This window comes from Phacochoerus africanus, chromosome 1 (genome assembly GCF_016906955.1).
Source record: "Phacochoerus africanus isolate WHEZ1 chromosome 1, ROS_Pafr_v1, whole genome shotgun sequence".
NCBI lineage: Eukaryota > Metazoa > Chordata > Mammalia > Artiodactyla > Suidae > Phacochoerus > Phacochoerus africanus.
The window spans coordinates 36,395,608-36,417,936 of record NC_062544.1 but is presented as its reverse complement, the minus strand read 5'-3'; the positions used below and the strand labels follow the sequence as shown (position 1 = coordinate 36,417,936).

The window sequence follows — 22,329 nt, the reverse complement described above, 5'->3', positions numbered from 1 at the left end:
TTTAAACTAGAAGGATAAATAATCCAACAAACAAAAACTGAAAGAGTACAGCAATACCAAACCCATTCTAACAGAAATACTGAAAAGCCTCCTCTAAATAAAAAAATTTTTAAAAAGAAGAAGAAATAGGATGGAGGAAATCACAATTGGAAAGCAATCACTTAAGCCAGTAAAACCTATTGTAAAAGTGACAGTGAACACAAGGAACAACAAAAGGATAAACATGAAATTTTTCTTTAAAAGACATCAAAATCATAAAATGTGGGGAAGGAAAGTAAGAAAATCTAGACTTGTTTTTTTTGTTTTAGAATGTGTTTGCGCCTATATGACTATCAGGCTACAAAACAAGCAGATATGGAAAGGGGTTAAAATACTTGAAAAACAGGGCAACCACAAATAAAAACGAAACAATACATTCATAAAAACTAAAAAGAAGAGGACACAAGCATAAAAATAAAAGGAAGTCAACCAACCAAAAAAATGAGAGGAACAAAAAAAAAAAAAACATAGAATCAACTGGAAAACAAGGTTTAAAATGGCAATAAATACATATTTAGCAATAACTGCCTTAAATCTCAAGGGACTGAATGCTCCAACCAAAAGACAGAGAGTGGCAGACTGGATAAAAAAGCAAGAGCCTACAATATGCTCTCTATCAGGCACTCACCTTAGGCCAAAGGATGCATATTAATTGAAAGTGAAGAGATGGAAAAGGATATTTCCATCCAAATGCAAATAGAAAAGACAGGAAAGCAGGAGTTGCAATAATCATCAGACAAAATATACTTTAAAATGAAGGCCATAAAGAAAGGACACTATTTAATGATAAAGGGATCCATACAAGAAGAGGGTATTACACTCGTCGATATATATGCCCCTAATACAGGAGTACCCAAATACATACAACAAATACTAACAGACATAAAAGGAGAAATTGATGGGAATACAATAATACTAAGACACTTTAACAGTCCACTCTTAGCAATGATCAGATCCTCTAGGCAGAAATTCAATAAGGCAACAGAGATCCTAAATGACACAATAGAAAGTTAGACTTAATTGACATTTTTAGGACATTATACCCTCCCCCCCAAAAAAAATCAGAATATGCATTATTTTCAAGTGCACGTGGAATATTCTCAAGGATTGACCACATACTGGGGTACAAAACTAACCTCATCAAGTTCAAAAGTATAGAAATTGTTTCAGGTATCTTCTCTGACCACAATGGCATGAAACTAGAAATCAACCACAGGAAAGGAAATGAGATAAAACTGACTACATGGAGGCTAAACAACATTCTACTAAGAAACCAATGGGTCAATGAGGAAATCAAAAGTACAATTAAAAAATAACTTAAGACAAATGGTAATGAAAACACAACCATTCAAAATCTATGGGATGCCACAAAAGCAGTTTTTTGTTTGTTTTTGTTTTTGTTTTTTTTGTTTTGTCTTTTTGCTATTTCTTGGGCCGCCCCTGCGGCATATGGAGGTTCCCAGGCTAGGGGTCCAATCGGAGCCAAAGCCACCGGCCTACGAGCCGCATCTGCAACCTACACCACAGCTCATGGCAACGCCGGATCGTTAGCCCACTGAACAAGGGCAGGGATCGAACCCGCAACCTCATGGTTCCTAGTCGGATTCGTTAACCACTGCGCCACGATGGGAACTCCCACAAAAGCAGTTTTTAGAGGGAAGTTCATAGTGATACAGGCCTCCCCCAAAAAACAAGAAAAATCTCAAATTGACAACTTAACCCACCACCTAAATGAATTAGAAAAACAAACAAAACCTAAATTCAGCAGAAGGAAGGAAATCATAAAGATCAGAGAGGAAATCAATAAATTAGAGATTCACAAAAACAATAGAAAAAAATCAATTAAACCAAGAGCCGGTTCTTTGAACAGGTAGACAAAATTGACAAACCCCTGGCCAGACTCACCAAGAAGAGGAGAGAAAGAACTCAAATCAACAAAATAAGAAATGAAAAAGGAGAAATCTCAACAGATACTGCAGAAATGAAAAAAATAATAATAAGCAAATACCATGAACAATTATATGCCAACAAATTTGACAAACTAGAAGAAATGGACAACTTTCTAGAGACACACAGCATGCCAAAACTTAATCAAGGATAGATAAGAAATGAAATTGAATGTGTAAAAATATGTCATGAAAACACTACCTACAAACAAAAGTCCAGGACCAGATGGCTTCACAGGCAAATTCTACCAAACATACAAGGAAGAACTTATACCCATCTTCTTAAACTTTTCAGAAAGACTGAAGAAGGAATAATCCCAAAGATATTCTATGAAGCCACCATCACCCTAATAACAAAACCAAAGATACTACCAAAATAGAAAATTATAGGCCAAAAGCTTTGATGAATATAGATGTAAGAATTCTCAACAAAATTTTAGCCAACCAAGTCCAACAACATATAAAAAAGATCATACACTATGACCAAGTGGAATTCAAAAAGAAAATTATATGGAACCATAAAGACCCAGAACTGCCAAAGCAATCCTGAGGAACAAAAACCAAACAGGAGGCATCACTCTCCCAGACGTGAAACAATATTACAGGGCTACAGTAAACAAGACTATGTGGTACTAATACAAAAGTTGACATACACACCAATGCAACAGACAGATAACACAGAAAAAACCCAGACCACCTATGGTCAATTAACCTTCGACAAAGGAGGCAAGAATATAAAATGGGAAAAATACAGTTTCTTCAGCAAGTGGTGTTGGGAAAACTGGACAGCTGCATGTAAATCAATGAAACTAGAACACACCCTCACACCATGCACAAAAATAAACTCAAATGGCTTAAGGACTTAAACATGAAACACGATAGAACTCCTAGAAGAGAACAGAGGTAAAACATTCTCTGGCATCAAGGCAAAACATTATCTGACATCAACCTTACAAATGTCTTGTTAGGTCAGTCTCCTAACACAATATAAATAAAAATAAAAAATAAACCAATGGGGAGTTCCCGTCGTGGCTCAGTGGTTAACGAATCCGACCAGGAACCATGAAGTTGTGGGTTCGATCCCTACCCTTGCTCAGTGGCTTAAGGATCTGGCGTTGCTGTGAGCTGTGGTGTAGGTCACAGACGCGGCTCAGATCCCGCATTGCTGTGGCTCTGGCATAGGCCGGTGGCTACAGCTCCAATTGGACCCCCAGCCTGGGAACCTCCATATGCCGCAGGAGTGGCCCTAGAAATGGCAGAAAGACAAAATAAATAAATAAACAAACAAACAAACCAGTGGGACCTAATCAAACTTAAAAGCTTTTACACAGCAAAGGAAACCATAAAAGATCACAAAAAGACAACCTACAGAATGGGAGAAAATAGTTTCAATCCATGGAACCAACAAGGGCTTAATCTCCAAAATAAACAAACAACTCATACAATAGGAAAAAAAAAAAAAAACAACTCAGTTGAAAAACAGGCAGAAGATCTGAATAGACATTTCTCTAAAGACCTACACATAGCCAAGAGGAACATGAAAAAATGCTCAACATCATTAATTATTAGAGAAATGCAAATCAAAACTACGTTGAGGTCCCACTTCACACCAGTCGAATGGTCATCATTAGTAAGTCTACAGAAAACAAATTCTTTAGAGGGTGTGGAGAAAAGGGAACCCTCCTACACTGTTGGACGGGATGTAAATTGGTACAACCACTATGGAAAACAGTATGGAGGTACCTCAGAAAACTAAATATAAAACTACCATATGATCCAGAAATCCCACTCGTGGGCATATATCCTGACAAAACTTTCGTTGAAAAAGATACATGCACCCCTATGTTCACTGCAGCACCATTCCCAATAACCAAGACATGGAAACAACTTAAATGTCCATCGACAATGACTGAATTAAGAAGATGTGGTACATATACACAATGGAATACTTCTCAGCCATGAAAAAGAATTAAAATGTCATTTGCAGCAATATGGATAGAACTAGAGACTCTCATACTAAGTAAAATCATAAGTAAATCAGAAAGAGAAAGACAAGTATCATACCACTTATATCTGGCATTTAATATATGGCACAAATATATATCTACAGAAAAGAAACAAACTCATGGGCATGGAGAACAGACTCGTGGTTGCCAAGAGGAAAAGGGAGGAAATGAGATGGACTGGGAGTTTGGGATTAGTAGGTGCAAACTGTTACATCTGGAGTGGGTAAGCAATGAAATTCCACTGTATAGCACAGGGAACTGTATCTAATCACTTGTGATGGAAGATGACGGAGGATAATGTGAAAAAATATATTTATTTATTCTTTTAAAATATAAAATTTATTATATTTCATATAATAAATAACTGGGTTACTTTGCTGTATAGCAGAAGTTGATAGAACATTGTAAAAAGATAAAAGCTAAGTGTATTGGTCTCCTAGGGCTGCCATAACAAAATGCCACAGACCGAGTGGCTTAAACAATATATAGTCTTGGAGTTCCCGTCGTGGCGCAGTGGTTGACGAATCCAACTAGGAACCATGAGGTTGCGGGTTCGATCCCCGCCCTTGCTCAGTGGGTCAAGGATCCGGCGTGGCCGTGAGCTGTGGTGTAGGTTGCAGACGCGGCTCGGATCCTGTGTTGCTGTGGCTCTGGTGTAGGCCTGTGGCTGCAGCTCCGATTTGACCCCTAGCCTGGGAATCTCCATATGCCGTGGGAGCGGCCCAAGAAATGGCAAAAAGACAAAAAAAAAAAAAAAACAGTATACAGTCTTATAGATTTACTTGCCAGCAGGTGTGATTGCTGTTGAGATCTCTCTTCAGGGCTTACAAACAGCTGCCTTCTTGCTCTTTCCTCACATGGCCTTCTCTGTGTGCATGTGCTACTGGTGTCTCTACCTCTCACTCTTTTTGGGGGGGGTCATGTTTTTTTTGATGTGTGATTTATTTACAACCTTTTGTTAGTTTTGGGTATACAGCAAAGTGACTCAGTTATATATATACTTTTTTCAGATTCTTTTCCAATTCTTATTACACAGTAATGAATATCATTCCTTGTGCTAATCACTAGGTCCTTGTTATTTATTTTATATATAGTAATGTGTATATGTTAATCCCAAACCCCTAAATTCTGCTCCCTCTTTCCCCTTTGGTAGCCATAAGCTTGTTTTCTATGTCTATGAATCTATTTCTGTTTTGTAAAAAATTTTTGTATCAATTTTTTTATATTCTACATATAAATAATATTATATGATATTTATCTGTCTCTGGTTTACTTAGTATGTTGATCTCTAGGTCCATCCATGTTGATGCAAGTGACGTTTCATTCTTTTTATGACTGAGTAGTATTCCTTTGTGTGTGTGTGTGTGTGTGTGTGTGTGTGTGTGTGTGTGTGTGTGCGCGCGCACATCAGTCACTTCTTCTTCATCAGTCACTAGACATTTAGGTTGCTTCCATGTCTTGGCTAGTATAAATCGTGCTACTGTGAATTTGGTATGCATGCACCTTTTCAAATTAGAGTTTTTGTCTTTTCCAGATATATGTCCAGGATGGATTGTTGCATCATATTGTAACTCTTTTTAGTTTCTTAAGGGCCCTCCATACTCTTCTCCATAGTGACCGCATCAATTTACATTCCCACCAACAGTGTAGGAGGGTTCCCTTTTCTCCATACCCTCTCCAGTATTTATTATTTGTAGACTTTTCTTTTTTTTATTTTTTGGCTGCTCTGCTGCATATGAAGTACCCAGGGCAGGGATCATATCAGACCTCCACTGCCAACACTGGATCCTTTAACCCACCATGCCAGCCGTGGATTGAACCTGCATCCTGGCTCTTCAGAGATACTGCCAATTCCATTATGCCATAATAGGAACTCCTATTTATAGACTTTTTAATGATGTCCATTCTGACTGGTGTAAGGTGACACCTCATTATAGTTTTTCTTTGCATTTCTCTAGTAATTAGCAGTGTTGAACATCTTTTCATATGCCTATTGGCCATCTCTATATCCTCTTTGGAGAAATATCTAATTAGATCTTCTGCCCATGTTTTGATTGGGTTGTTTTTTGCTATTGAGCTGTATAAGCTGTTTGTATCTTTTGGAAATTAGTTCCCTTCCAGTTGTTTACAAATATTTTCTCCCATTCAGTAGGTTGTCTTTTTGTTTTATTGTTTCTTTGACTATGCAAAAGCCTTTAAGTCAAGTTTAAGTTTAATTAGGTCTCACTTATTTATTTTTGTTTTTATTTCCATTACTCCAGGAGACAGATCCAAAAAGATGCTGCTGCAATTTATGTCAAAGAGTATCCTGCCTAGGTTTTTTTCTCAAGGAGTTTTATAGTATCCATTCTTACATTTAGGTCTTTAATCCATTTTGAGCTTATTTTGTATATGGTGTTAAGAGAATTTTCTAATTTCATTCTTTTACACATAGCTGTCCAGTTTTCCCAACACCACTTACTGAAGAGACTGTCATTTGTAGTATAGTCCAAAGTCAGGGAGCCTGATTTCTCCAGCTCCACTCTTCTTTCTCCAGTTTGCTTTAGCTATTCAAGGTATTTTGTATTTCCATACAAATTTTAAATTTTTCATTCTACTTCTGTGAAAAATGCCATTTGTAATTTTATAAGGATTGAATTGAATCTGCAGGTTGCCTTCTGTACTATGATCATTTTAACAATACTGAGTCTTCCAATCCAAGAACACAGTCTATCTTTCTATCTCTTTGTGCTATCTTCGATTTCTTTCATCAGCATCTTATAGTTTTCAGCGTATAGGTCTTTTGCCTCCTTAGGTAGGTTTATTCCTAGATATTTTATTCATTTAATGCCATGGCAAATGGAATTGTTTTATCTTCCTGCTAGTTCATTGTTAGTGTATAAAAATTCAACAGATTTCTCTACATTAATTTCATATCTTGCAGCTTTACTGAATTCACCGATGAGCTCTAGTAGTTTTCTGGTAGCATCTTAGCATTTTCCATGTATACTATCATGTCACCTGCAAACAGTGACTGTTTTACTACTTCCTTTCCAATTTGTATTCCTCTTATTTTTCTTCTTTAATTTCTGTGGCTAGAACTTCCAAAACTATGTTGAATAAAAATGGCAAGAATGAGTATCCTTATCTTTTTCCTTATCTTAGAGGAAATGCTTTCTGCTTTTCACTATGGAGTGTATAATGTTGGCTGTAGGCTTGGCATATATGGCCTTTATTATGTTGAGATAGTTCCCTCTGTGCCTACTTTCTGGAGAGTTTTTATCATACATAGATGTTGAATTTTGTCATAAGCTTTTTCTACATCTCTTGAGATGATCCTATGGGTTTTATTCTTCAGTTTGTTAATGTGGTATATCACACTGATTGATTTATTGATTGACTTAAAAAGTCCTTGTGTCCATGGGATAAATCCAACTTGGTCATGGTGTATGATCATTTTAATGTATTGTTGCATTTGATTTGCTCATATTTTGTTGAAAAATCCTCATCAGTAATACTGCCCTACAGTTTTTCTTTTGTTGTGGTGTTTTTTGTCCGGTTTTGAGCATTGTAATGGCCTCAGAGAATGAGTTTGGAAGCATTAAAAGATCAGAGCAGAAATGAAATAGAAACTAAAAAAGAGAGAGAGAGAGAAAGTCCGTGAAACCAAAAGCTGTTTCTGTGAAAAGGAGCAAAATTAATAAACCTTTAGTCAGAGTCATTGAAAGGGGGAGAACTCAATCAATAAAATCAGAAGTGAAAAAGGAGACATTATAACCGATACCTAGATATACAAAGAACTGTAAGAAACTGTTAGGAGCAACTATACACTAATAAAATGGACAAACTAGTCGCCCAAGCCTGAACCAAGAAGAAATAGAAAATATGAACAGACCAGTTACCAGTACTGAAATTGAACCAGTAATTTCAAAACTCCCAGCAAGAAGAAGTTTGGGACTAAATGGTATCACAGGCAAATTCTACCAGATGTTTAGAGATGAGTTAACACCTATCCTTCTGAAATTACTCCAAAAAATTGCAGAGGAATGAACACTTCTTCCTCTTCTTTTAAGGACATCAGTTCTCTTGGATTAAGCCTCCACTGTTGTGACTTCATTTAATCTTAATTACCTCCTTTAAGGACCTGCCTCCAAATACAGTCCACAGTGTATTTCAGCATATGAATTTGGGGGGAATACAGTTTTAGTCCATAACACTAAGGAAACCTAAATGAACTATGGAATTTACTTACTAAAATGTCAGTATCAGTTCATTAAGTTTAAGAGATGCACCACAGTAATAGGGAAAATTGGCTTAGGTATATAAGGGAACTATACTATCTGGTCAGTGTTTCTATAAATCTAAACCTCTTCTAAAAATAAAATTCTAAAAAATAGGAAGGTTTTTTTTTTTTTTCCAAGAGTAAGAGGATAATGATCTTTCCTGGTAAGATTCCAAAGTTATGATAATTAAAACAATGGGATTCTGTATAGGGTAAGTTATTCAAGAAATGAAATTGGGACAAGTAGCTATTTGAGGAAAATACAATTTTATCTGACCCAGGTTCTAAAAGAAATTTATAAATTAATAAAAGATTAACGAGTGAAAAAAAGAACTATAAAAGTGCTAGAAGAAAATATAGGTGGCTATTTACATAGTCTTAATTTGAGGAAAGACTTCTTAAGTATGACTTGAGAGACTTTAAAGGAAGACACTGCTCACTGGGACTATATTAAAAAAATGTAAAGTTCTATATAGAAGGGAAGAAGTAAACAAAAGGAAGGGCTAGATAGAGGGGAAAAGAAAGGAGATAGGTGAAGCTTAAAATTAAAAAATGACAAACTAGAAAGTCTATTTGCATTTATATAATAAACACAGATTTATGTTCTTAATAGTTAATTCTCGGAAATCCGTAAGGAGAAGATGAGTATGCTCTTTTTTAAATGGTCAAAGGACACAAACATACATACCACAAAAGAAATGCAAATAACAAAAAACATCAGAGGGGTGAGGATGAGAACAACAGTCTATTAATCAAAGCAAAATAAGGCACTCTGCTGGTGAGTGTAAATTGGTATGTCCTTTCTGAAGGGAACTTAGATCATTTATATCAAGTGCCTTAAAAATGTACAAATCTACTCAGGAATTTAACTTAAGCATTAGTAAAGGTTCATTATTACAAATGACAATGTCAACTAAAATGCAAAATTTATCTGCATCGGGAGCTTAAGAACTGGAGCTGGGGCATGGCATGGGTCTTGACCCATGTCAAGAATATGTCTCCTGGTTCCATTTTCCTCTCAGGAGGGCTCATTCCGCAGGCAGGCTTTCCACGTGAGGGGTGGCAGAAATGGCCTCCAGAAGCTCTGGGCTTATGGCCAACCCAGCAGTTCCAGAAAAAGTCCTGAGCCAGTTCAATTTGACCTTGCTGGATTCAAATGCCCATGCCCTGATCTAATCGCTCATTAGTCTGCACAGGCCTCATGGATTCCTTTCCTCAGACAAGAACAAGGAGGTCCTGACCCCATGGACTGACAGTGGGGAAGGGTCATTTCTGAAAGGAAAAGAAAGAATGCTGAACCAGCCCCCCAAAAAGATTTACTACGAATAAGAAAATCCAAGTTATTTCTCACATAGATATTATTTGCAGTAATGATAATAAAGGTGGAAATATGAGCAAGACTCAGAGTCCTGTAATTTGGAGCTGATTATAAATTATCTATAGGACCAATATTAGATGATAAATACAATAATGCAAAAGTATAATTATTTAAAAGATGTTTATGGTATAGTTGGATATGAAGAGCAAATTTTAAAAGCTATGTATTATGACCCAAATATATGTACCTATATGTACACATTGAGACATGCATAGAAAAATGTACAGTAAGCAGTGTGTCTATATGTTTTACAGTAGTTATTGATAAGCTATGGAGTTACAAGTAACTTTCCTTTTAGCCTCACAGGATTGCTTCACTTTACACAAAGGAAAAAACATACAAAAACAGTGAATTTCTGTTAATCATGCTATCAAAGTTTTAAAAATAAATTTTCTATAATTCTTTCAATCTATGAATAGTTTCTGCCCTTTGAATCCCTTATAGTCTAGTATAGATGGGACGTATTATAAATATACATATAAACTAATCAAGTTAAATAGGACCAAGTAAGTTATATGAGTACAATAATGTACATAAAAACATATTGAATGACCCCGCAATCCCACTCTGGGGCATCTAACCGGACAAAACTCTACTTAAAAGAGACACATGCACCCGCATGTTCATTGCAGCACTATTCACAATAGCCAGGACATGGAAACAACCCAAATGTCCATCAACAGATGATTGGATTCAGAAGATGTGGTATATATACACAGTGGAATACTACTCAGCCACAAAAAAAGAATCCCATAATGCCATTTGCAGCAACATGGATGGAACTAGAGACTCTCATACTGAGTGAAATGAGCCGGAAAGACAAAGACAAATACCATATGATATCACTTATAACTGGAATCTAATATCCAGCACAAATGAACATCTCCACAGAAAAGAAAATCATGGACTTGGAAAATGACTTGTGGCTGCCTGATGGGAGAGGGAGGGAGTGGGAAGGATCGGGAGCTTGGGCTTCTCAGACACAACTTAGAATAGATTTACAAGGAGATCCTGCTGAATAGCATTGAGAACTTTGTCTAGATACTCATGTTGCAACAGAACAAAGGGTGGGGGGAAAAGTGTATACATGTAAGGATAACTTGATCCCCTTGCTGTACAGTGGGAAAAAAATTTAAAAAAACACGTTGAAAATAGCTATGAAGTATAAAAATGTAAATATATACAAGCACAGTTTCTATTAAACACCCGTACACACAAAATACAAAGTAAGTTAAAATGATAATTGTTTGGACCACTTTTGTAGGCGTGATGTCTGTGAGGTAAATTGAGTGTATATTACCATTCCCTCTTCACCAATGTGGAAATAGAGGCCTGAAAAGCAATGTGACTTTCCTACAGAAACATTTACTGACTGAAATTTTAACTGAAACCCAGGTCTTCTGATTTGGGTCCTCAAATGCTTCCATAAAGTGTAAGAGAAATTCAAAAGCAAAAGTAGGTCCTGAGGCCTAGGGCAGTCAGATTTTTAGGAGGAAATGGGAGTTAAACTGGGCTTTGAAAGCTCAGGGGACATAAACCAGTGAGAAGGAGGTGGTAGGGCATTCCAGAGAAGTGACACGGACACAAGTATGCTGCAGTCCATCTCTGATACAGAGCAGGGTGTGGTTCTTTCAAAGGATCAAATGTGGGTTAAACTCAAAAATTGTTTTGTCTTGCTGAAATTTTTCTTTAAAAACAAAAAAAGCCTGGTTTTGCTTTTCAAATATAAGTCTCCTTTCAAGGCCTCCCCCTCCTTCACACACACATTAAAAAAAAAAAAAAAAAACTTAAACCAGATAATTTAAGTTGCTGATCCATAGTCCCTTAAGAATGACAAATTATTTAATAACCAGAATTTATTGAGTTGAGTTTCCTAAGAATTCTAACAGAACAGAGAAATGAGAAACTGTCAACACAGTATACAGAAGACAAATTATGTAGATGACAAAATTTCACAAAGAAAGGCAAGGCATTTCAACTCAAGTAGAGGAAGGCTGAGGACAATATATGCACAATTTTCCCTACTTTATACCTCAAAGGCTGGGAGTACAGAAGACAAATGCCAATCATTAGGCAGTTTAAATGGCCAGTTGAGAAAGATGTGTTGGAATTTCATAGCACAAATTTAGTGGTGGTGGAAATACTTTGCTTTAGGTCTTCAAATATTAGCCTTTTCTCTGGTACTGTGCAATTTGAAAGAAGAGTTACCTGGAGAACTGAAGGGGTTTACAAACATCCACTTGACACTTGAACACTGAGGAGGTTTAGGAAGACCACCCTGCATGCAGTTAAAAATACACTTATAACTATAGTCAGCCCCCCACATATCTGGCTCCTCCCTATCTGTGGTTCCACACTTGCACAACCAACCAACATATGGTGGTGTAGGACCTCCTCTTGTAAAAAAATCCACGTATAAAGTGGGCCTACGCATTTCCAACTTGGGTGTTCAAGGGTCAACTCTAATTGCCAAGTATTTTGCAATTATATATTAATATTCAAAGACAAAGGTGAACAAAACCAGGTTTTCAGAGGTTACTAGCTACCCAGAAATTTTGTTTGCTCAGCATTTGCCAAGCCTTGGTGACCAGTGCTGGTACAAAGAGCAATAAAATAGGGCCATCTGAGGTCTAATGAGGGAGACTAAAGAGATGGGCTGGAGAGAACCTTATCCCTGCTGAAAAAAGAGCAGAGCAGGCCAGGAAAGGAATCTGAGACTGGTTCCCAGAGGAGATGCCTCAGCTAATAGAGGGGAGAGAAGTGTATCAACATAAAGAGGCAGCACAGAGGCAAGAGAGAAAGGTTCTATACAGGAAATTGCAAGCAATTCAGGATGTCTAGAACCTAAGATATAAAAAATGACATAGAAGCTTAGAAAGAGGAACAAAAGCCAAATCATAGAGGCTACATAAGAAATTTAGATTTCACTATTTAGATAATGGGGAACCACTGAAGGATTCAAAACAGAACAGTTTTCATGGCTCAATCTGCATTTTTGAAAAATATATGTAACAGAAAAGACCTGAATATCATCATCAATCACAAAGCACTCCTTTAGTAATCTGAAGCCTGAGAAGAGACTGCCAGACATCCACCCTTACAGGGGCAGGCTGTGGGCACTTGGCTCTGCCCTCTGGGACCTCCAGCTGAATGAAGTGTCCCTAGGTAGCATCCTCATATTGGGAAGTATAAGGAGTAACTGGGACTAATTCCACAGAGTAATGATTAAAGGCAGTAGAGGGATACAGATTTACAATGAAAATTAATTGCTTTTTTTTTTCTTATCAAGTGTTCACCTAATAGAGAGGTGCCTTTTCCCAAAGCCACTCCCACATGGCTCAAGACATTTTTGAAACTTTTGTAATTACTTTGAAGACCAGCCTGGGAGCCACACAAATAATAGTTGCATTTTCTCTTTATAGTTGCATTTTCAATATTTTGTATTCCAAAAAAAGCACTACCCAGTCTGATTTTTTATCCTATTCACTAGACTTAGTGCTAAGTTAACTTTTGATTTATTCCTAAAGTTAAATACATCTCCACAAGATGAAAGTTTGTTACCTCTGAAGACATTCAATCAAGTACCTGATCAGCTGCTTACCAGCTACAAGTTTCTTGGCCATGACTCTCAGATTGCCTGTGAAATGGAGGTTATAAAACATCTTTCTTGCCTACCCCAGATGGTTATTGTGAAGATAATACCAGACATGAGAGCTCTTTGTAGAACATTCTGTCAGAGGATGCTCTTCTTATTGCTGCCTCAGACTTCGCAGGCAGTTCCAAAATGTTCATTTGTTCTGGTGCCAGTCTGTGTGTTCAACTCCCTAAAAAACTGCACTTTAGGAGAGCAAGACCTGAATCATATTTGGCTTCCTTTCCCTGGTGTCTGACATTGGATCTCGCACATTAAAAAAAAGGCTTCGATGTTTGTTGAATGAATAACTGATTCTAGCTCCTTGCCTTATCCTCAAACCATATTTAAGAAATGGATAATACACTTGAGATTATTCAGTTAAAATAGGCTCAGAAGCCACTTAAGTTCTTTATGTGAATGGTTTGTCAATAGGAACCAGCTGTTCATCTCTGACGAGGCAAGAACAAATGATGAAACCAATCAATCTGAAAGTGTAAAGTTTCTTTATCTTTAGTGCTGTGGTCTTAACTTTGTATTTTTAAATCACCAGTAAAAACGTTTACTTAATGATGCTGGGACCCCATCCTGGGACAATTAAATCAGTACTTCTAGAGGTAGAGTCCTGGCATTGATAGTTTTTTTTGTTTTGTTTTTGTTTTGTCTTTTTGCTATTTCTTTGGGCCGCTCCCGTGGCATATGGAGGTTCCCAGGCTAGGAGTCAAATCGGAGCTATAGCCACTGGCCTACTCCAGAGCCACAGCAACGCGGGATCGGAGCTGCGTCTGCAACCTACACCACAGCTCACGGCAACGCCGGATCCTTGACCCACTGAGCAAGGGCAGGGACCGAACCCGCAACCTCATGGTTCCTAGTCGGATTCGTTAACCACTGCACCACGACGGGAACTCCGCATTGATAGTTTTAAAGACTACCTGGGTGATTCTAATATGCAGCCTGTATTTGTTGCAGGGCTCTGGGATTAGACTATGAGAAACACTGCTTTAAAAGAAATCCTGTCTAGTTCTACACTAGGTACCATAGGAAACGGGAAAGAACATAAGGCATGCTCCCACCACACTCTATAGGGAATAAAAACTAGCCATCACTGGTCTGAGAGCAGTGGAAAGGGAGTCATCAGTGTGTGCTTAGCAATGACAGGTCATGAAAAGCTGGACCTGTGCTGAGCTCCAGACTTTCTACAGAGCCTGTTAACACATTTTAGAAGTTTATCGTAGAAATAAAAAATAAAAAATAGTTCTTGCCCACAAAAGGAGGTTAAGTGTTGGTTTAGGAAGCCAGCTAGTACCAGCCAGAGAACCTGACTAATACAGAGGGTCTAGGCTTTGATTACCAGCACCAGTCACCATCTCAGCACTGAGAACTCTGAGTTGGGAACGACTCAAACTGTCTCAAATAACTGGCCTGTTCACAATTAAGTCAACAGGCAATGACAAAATGGTGAGGTTTTAAGGCTCAGGCTGAGGTATTTCAGTAGCCAATGGTTCCTGGTCAAAGCAATGCTATAAAGGAAATGTGTAAGAAAGATTTTTTTAGAAGCTTTGACAGAAAAAGGAGAAACAATAAAGACGCCTACAACAATCTAAGGGTAGTGTGGCAAGTTCCTCCCTTAGGGAAACTTGGAAATGGGGAAGAGTGGTTTATAGAATTAGCAGTGGAAAAGATAGCTGTTTACATTACATAAGCATAACTAATTTAAATGCATTCAGTCAGAAATGAGTTATTAGAAATCTATACTGCACGACTTACTATAATTCTGAGAATGAGTACCGCTCTTGCTTTCCCAATTAATATTAACTCCTGTCATATCTTGATCTATTTCATAATTGTATAAGAAGTTTTTTAAATGGATGTCAAAGTAGTCTAGGTCCAGGTCCTTTTAGAAGAATCACTTGTTTACTTTTGTGTATAACTCCACAATCTCAGTTAACCACTGCGCCACGAAGGGAACTCCTCTTTGCCTTCAATTGAAACTGATGTTTTTCATATGTAAACTATCAGTGTGCAATTCCAAAAAATTTACTTCTCTTGGGAGTTCCTGTCATTGCTCAGTGGTTAACGAATCCGTTTAGGAACCATGAGGTTGCAGGTTCCATCCCTGCCCTTGCTCAGTGGGTTAACGATCCGGCGTTGCCGTGAGCTGTGGTGTAGGTTGCAGGTGCAGCTTGGATCCCGCGTTGCTGTGGCTCTGGTCTAGGCCAGTGGCTACAGCTCCAATTTGACCCCTAGCCTGGGAACCTCCACATGCCGTGGGATCGGCCCTAGAAAAGGCAAAAAGACAAAAAAAAAAAAAGTGTACTCCCCTTGCTGGATTTATGCTATGACCAGCCATAGAATGGATAGTACTGGGTTACTGGTACATACAAGGTTGTAAACCATCAGACCTTGAATTAAGTCTGTATTATAAGTACTTGAATTAAGTCTGTATTATAAGTCTGCATGTGTTTTCTCACAGGAGACTATAAAATGTGGGCATGCTTTCAATTCATGCAGTCTGTGATTTACAGAGGCACACAGGTCAGGAGTTTATTATGCTGAAAATCATAATAACTGTTTTGTTTTACTTTTTTAAATGAAGTGACCAAAGCATGTTGAAAGATAAATGGGTGAAGCATTTTGATTATGTTTTTATTTCGATTAAAGATTAAATGTTATTACTGAGTAACCAGCCATGCTAAGTATTATGATATTAAAGCTGAAGTACTTTGTAAGCTGATAGCCCCTTCTTTCCTCTGGGTTTAGGCTTGTTATTAATCAAAATGTTGGCTTATTTAGTGCAGTGGTATATGAAACAAATGGTTGAAAAAGACAGCTACTTTAATTTACAGCTTTGTGTTTTTTCAGATTTGTAGGAAAATCTATTTCTTTTTGTGGACTTTGTGCTGTTGTTCACATGTATCGATTTCATCTCTTATACCAGAACCAACTAAATTCAATAGTTGCAAAATTCTCTCATGGCATAGAAAGGAAGAAGACGCCTTTTTTTATTTGACAAATTCTGGTAAAGTCATTTTTGAAACATGGACAGTCCCTATTAGAAATGGATACTAGAAAAAAAACCTATCTGTATTTTGGGGCAGAGAAAGAGATAATTTTTAAAATAGAAGAATGTGGGAGCTCCCGTCGTTGTCGTGGCTCAGTGGTTAACGAATCCGACTAGGAACCTTGAGGTTGCGGGTTCGGTCCCTGCCCTTGCTCAGTGGGTTAAGGATCTGGTGTTGCCGTGAGCTGTGGTGTGGGTTGCATACTCGGTTCAGATCCTGAGTTGTTGTGGCTCTGGTGTAGGCCGGCAGCTACAGCTTCGATTCAACCCCTAGCCTGGGAACCTCCATATGCCACAGGAGCGGCCCAAGAAATGGCAAAAAGACAAAAAAGAAAAAAGAAAAAAAAAGGTGTATATAGAAAGTTATTAATAAGTTAACTAAAATAGTTTTTATATCAATATAGGAATATTGGATAAAACTGTTTTATAGAGCATATGACTCCAGCTATTTTCTGCTTTGGGCTTAGGCATCAGCACAAGAAATTTGGAAAGCTACGGAGCACCTGCCAAAATACAGTGTAGGGGTCTGGCCTCCCCATGACCTGTGTACTTTTAACAGGACAGTCTTGCCACGCTTTTAAACTTAGTCCTCATCCGTAGTAATACACTTAAAATTTCTGAAGAGTGCATTCTACTGCTCAGATTGTGAGGCATATCAAAGAAAAGACCACCTCTCAATATCTTAAAAACAAAAAATAAAAACCTTGATTTGTTACTTAAGTAAGACGAGCTTGCTTTTAGACACAGTCTCTGAGCAAAGCAGGTTGCAAATCTTATGTGGAGTTGGGGGATCAGGGATTGTTTAGGGATTGGCAACAGCTTCAGAAGCACCATTATTCAGGAGAGCCGGTTGGTGATTGGCAGTCTTTCAGAAGTATGTGCAGTGGAGTGAGTCTGCCACTGATTGGCCAACTTTCAAAAGCATGAGGCTGTCACTGATTAGTTGGCTTCCAGAGGTGTATTTACTGAAGTGAGTTATCACTGATCATTTTGGCCTAAGAGAGTTATCATTAATTGATTAAATCCTGTTTGACTGATTCAGTCTGGTTTTAGTGGTTAACTTGCTGCCATGGCTGGAGAATAATTAGCTTTTTGCTGGGAGTTTGGGATTGTTTTATTCTCTGAGGATAATACTTAAACAGTGTAGACAAGCACAAGAAAATCAAACTCTGAGGACTCCAAGTAAGCAAGAATCCTAGGATGCCTTTTCTAAATAAGGTTGTCTCCTAGGTTAAAGCCATGGAAGTATAAAAAGTCAGCAATTCCCATGTGTCATGCTGCATATTATGAAATCTGATATAAATATTATTAATAATAAAGTATAGGAATGCAAATGTGCTTTAGCTCAATTAGCAAATTAAGTAGACTCTAGGTCACCCACATAATTATACCACTAGTACTCACTGCATTCAATGAGCTTTTCTGGGATGGAAGGGGGTGGGAATGGTGGTAATTTATCAACCCTGGTGAACAATCAACTCTACTGAGCCCCTCACAACTATGGTACCACTAATACTGGGACATTTCCCTCCCAAAATCTTTTTAGCATTCTTCAAGGTCTAAGTATGTCCATGGGAATTTTTAACTTCAATAAACATCACTCAGCATTTGTGGTAGTGCAAGAAGAAAGGATGGGGGTCTCTGCTGGTACCTATTGCTCAATCTCCGCTTTATACAGCGAAAAGAAATCGCTGTAGTATTTGGGTTTCTGAAAGTTACAACTGGCATGTAGGGAGTGTTAATCCTTTAGGCAATTTAGCCCTATCTGCCACGATAAAGAAAAGTGCCGGGTACGCCTATTTTAAAAATTGCTTAAACAACTAGTGGGAAAAGACTTAGTAGGTTTGTTTATATATTAAAACTGAACTTTTCTCTTCCCAAATCCATTCAGCTGCCCTAGAGTCTGGTTTTTGGACTTCTCTGTTTATTCCCAACACTTCCTAACAGGGGCAGAGCTAATCACTTACGTATTTCCCTGCTGCTAAGCATAGCCAGCTTATGACCACTTAGGATTCAAGCACATGTTGATACCTTAAGACCAGTAAGCATTTGATAAAGTAGGAAAGCAGGGTGGTTCAAATTGTTGTAATCAACAGTAAGAGGAGGAAATCAGTTCACGGAGCTGGGCCAAAAGTTTAGTTTGTTTTTAATACAAAAAGGTTTTTAAATGCAACAACTCCCCAGAAAAGGGAGTCATAGCACCATTTGAACAGGAATTTTCTGATCACATTCTCTACACTTGAAAGCTACTGAAAACAAAAAAAATCAGATGGGGCTGGTTTATTGTCAGATTTGCTCCACACCCTGGCTAAGCAAGTATGCTCTATAAAGGAAGCTGGCGGAGTGTTCCGAGTTTAGTTGAACTGGGTGGAACTTTTTTAACCTCCCATCAGGGAAGGAACCTCAAGTGAAGTCTGAGACAAAGGGACTCACTACTAGAAATACAAACCAACAAAACAAACTCCAGACATGTTTTTCAGATTTAAGTGGTTTCCATGCTGTATAAGCACCAGTAAACAATAAGCCCATCTTGGTGTTTTGTACCCTTTTGGTTCATGATTCCAAGGATCATGTAGTACAAAATTTCTACTTTCAGTTCTCATGCCAAAGACAGTGAACCATCTCTCTCCTCCTTTAGGATGTCGCATGTACTTCAGTTTGAGGATAAAAGCAGAAAAGTGAAAGACGCAAGCATGCAAGACTCAGACACATTTGAAATCTATGATCCTCGGAATCCAGTGAATAAAAGAAGAAGGGAAGAAAGCAAAAAGCTGATGAGAGAGAAAAAAGAAAGAAGATAAAATGGAGTAATGATAATCAGAACTAGCTGGAAATGTGCCTGTAATAAATGGCCTTATAACAGCCATTTTTCCCAAAAGCATCACTTAAGGGTGTGAAAAGAACTCTTCTTGAACCTGTTGTCTGGTTTTGAAAAACAATTATCTTGTTATGTAAATTATGGAATGACATACACAAATGCTTTTGGTTACTGGTACATGTTTTTTTTTTCTAATTAACCTTTTATATTGCTAAATCTGAAATAAAATCACTTTACTTCCAGTTTGCTTTTACTTTTTATCCTAAAATATGTGAAGGCTTCATTTTCAAGATTCTTTATAAGAAGTTCTTACAGAAAGAGTATTTTAGTGAAATCTCCTTGGCATTCTATTACCACAGTACTAACTTTGAAATACAATTGTAAATTAAAGATTGATGTTTTGTTTTGCATATAAATATTTAAAAGTAGCTACATCAGTAAGACTCAATAGCCTTAAATCTTACGGAACATTCACACTTGCATCGATGCCAATGCCTGGGTTTAACTGATGCAGTCCACACACTGACACGCTAAGTAACATCAGCCGAGCACATGCAAAGGTCCCCTCCCAGCAATGGAACTCATTAAGAATTTAGCCTTTTATGAGAATCAGTCATGCTGGTTATTTACTATATATTATCTGTGCTACTTAATCAGGTTTTTTATTTTTATAATCTAAATGCCAAAATTATACCACAGCTTAACTTTCAGTTACCTAGTAAAACCTCACCAGCCATGATTTTTCAGATAGCGTCTCATCAGCTCTTCTGGGATGGAATCCAATAGGCTTTCTTTATAGCACTTGCTCTCCGATACTACACTACAGTGGCAGCGGCATCACTTAGGGACATGCCAGAAATATAAATTCTTGCCATCCCACTCAGCACCATTGCCCTCCATCCAGACTACTGAATGTGAAACTTTGATCACAGAGGGCTTGATAAAGAGATTCCTGGCGATTAGGTCTTTGGAGACTGGCAATAGCTAGTGAAGTTAATGATGTTCGTATACAATGATCCAGTATGTCTAATCCTACGTCTGCTCCCTAAGAAAATTCTCATATGTTGCTCAAGGAGACCTATACTAAATATACATTGAAGCAGCAACCAAAGAGTGGATAAGTAAGTTATTGTATATCCATGCTATGGAACACTTTGTAAGTGGTGAAGATAAACAACCAGAGCTATGTGTATTTGTTTATCTTAAAAATTATGTGAAGAAAAGGAAACCTCCTATATAAAATTTAAAACATGCCACTCAGCATTATATATTGCCTAAGGATATACACATGCATTGTTTCCAGGTATAAAAACATATAGGAGTTCCCATCGTGGCTCCGAGGTAATGAACCCGACTAGTATCCATGAGGACGTGGGTTCGATTCCTGGCCTCACTCAGTGGGTTAAGGATCTGTGTTGCCATGAGCTGTGGTGTAGGTCACATATGTGGCTCAGATCTGGTGCTGCTGTGGCTGTGGTGTAGGCCAGCAGCTACAGCTCTAATTCAACCCCTAGCCTTGGAATTTCCATATGCCACAGCTGTGGCCCTTAAAAAAAAAAAAGACAAAAACATATAAAAATAGTGGTTACATCTGAGGAAGCAGAAGGAGTACATAGGGTTCCAGTTATGTTTGTAATGTTTTATTTCTTAAGATAGATGTTGGGTAGTCAATCCTCATGTATATTATTCTATATACATTTTGGTATGCCTGATTATTTCATAATTTATTCTTTATGGTCATACCTAGAACCCCAGGTGAGAAGACAGAAGGACCCCCCCCCTTCTCTTTTTTGTTCATAAGTAGGAGAAAGTTTCAAAAAGGAAGAGGGAAATGATAAAGCTCTTCTGGGAAATAGATGCACAGCCACCAAAAGATAAGCCAGTGTTTGGAACTATGCCCTGTCTTTCCCTGACCAATGTGATATCATCACATTACGGATCATCACAAAGCAAAACTCACAAAATCTTAGTTGGTTATTTATGAAAAGTATTACCACTGGGTCTGTCTGAATTGAAGTACCCCATAGGTTTCTCTACCATTCCTCCAAGAATGTGACCACCCTAACCAGCATGGTATTATGCCAAGAAAAGAGGGAACCGCAGGCTTCCAGGACACAAGCAGAAAAATAATATTGGTAGGTTTAAGAAAATAACTGAATGACAAAATTAAAACAGGTTGGCTGACTGTTTATCCTTCTTTAATTACAAGGAGCAGAAAGATCTGAAATTCTACAGAGATGAGAATCTTATCAGAATTTCACCATGATAATAAAACCCATTTTAAATTTAACTGAATAAGAGCAATAACAATTTTTTAAAAAACATAGTTAAAGTATCTGTTACATATGGTATTAAATGTGCTTGTAGTAAAGTCTTTGAAAATGTTAGAGGAATGTGTTTGGCCATGTGAATTACAAAAAAAAAAAATGAGGGCAAAGACAAAAAGAGAGGAAACACGTAAGAAAATTCACTTTCATAAAGTTCATTCTGATTTTGTATTTGGGGGGTTATTTTTCTCTATGTGTTTGCCTTGGCAATCTTATCCTGAAACGGTGAAGTCTGTTAGACTTCTAGTTCATGGTCTCTGGCAATGCTGGGCATTCTGGAGAGCAAAGAGAAAACATCTTCTGAAAATGTCACTTTCTCATTTTCCGACGAGCCATTTTTTCACTTTGGTTGAAGCTGTCAGAAAGGTGAAAGTTAAAACTAACCCTAGACCTCTCCTTTCTCAATAGATAATTGAAGAAATGCAGATCTCACTAGAATTTTTAATGGTATAATATCAAAACACACGTTATCACATGCCCTCAGCTCCCTGTATGCTCTGAGGCCATGTAGTCGTACAGCTGCTGCATCTAAAAATGGGGACACCATAGAACAAGGTCATTAAAAAAGTGTGAGGAGATGAGTGGTTTGCTGCTGTTGTTTTTAGAACAAGTTCAATAAGCTATGGTGTCCTTATCACACTGTCACTACCAAGTCTCTTGATAGGATCTGACGTGTGAGGTACATAAACCTTTTCTGTTGTATCACTGTGGCCTGAATGGAAAAGGTTAGATAAATGCAGAATATTGCCCCAACAAGCTGTTTAATCTTGGTGATAACAAAAAAGAAAATGGATGTGTGAAGTGAGTTACCATTGAGGGTTGTATCAGTATGAGCAATTTGTATGTATGGGGTGTAGAG

The 22,329-nt window shown here is 37.8% G+C and overlaps 1 protein-coding gene across 2 annotated transcripts in view; it reads left to right on the top strand.

Annotated features, from left to right (window-relative positions):
- CWC27 (CWC27 spliceosome associated cyclophilin) overlaps window positions 1–19,389 on the top strand; it is a 254,402-nt gene extending 235,013 nt beyond the window's left edge. For both annotated transcript variants that reach the window (XM_047753105.1, XM_047753024.1), the window contains exon 15: window positions 18,964–19,389. In XM_047753105.1, the coding sequence (XP_047609061.1) occupies window positions 18,964–19,126 (163 nt within the window). In that variant the 3' untranslated portion in view covers window positions 19,127–19,389. The remainder of the gene's footprint in view (window positions 1–18,963) is intronic.
- The last annotated feature ends 2,940 nt before the right edge of the window (window positions 19,390–22,329 follow it).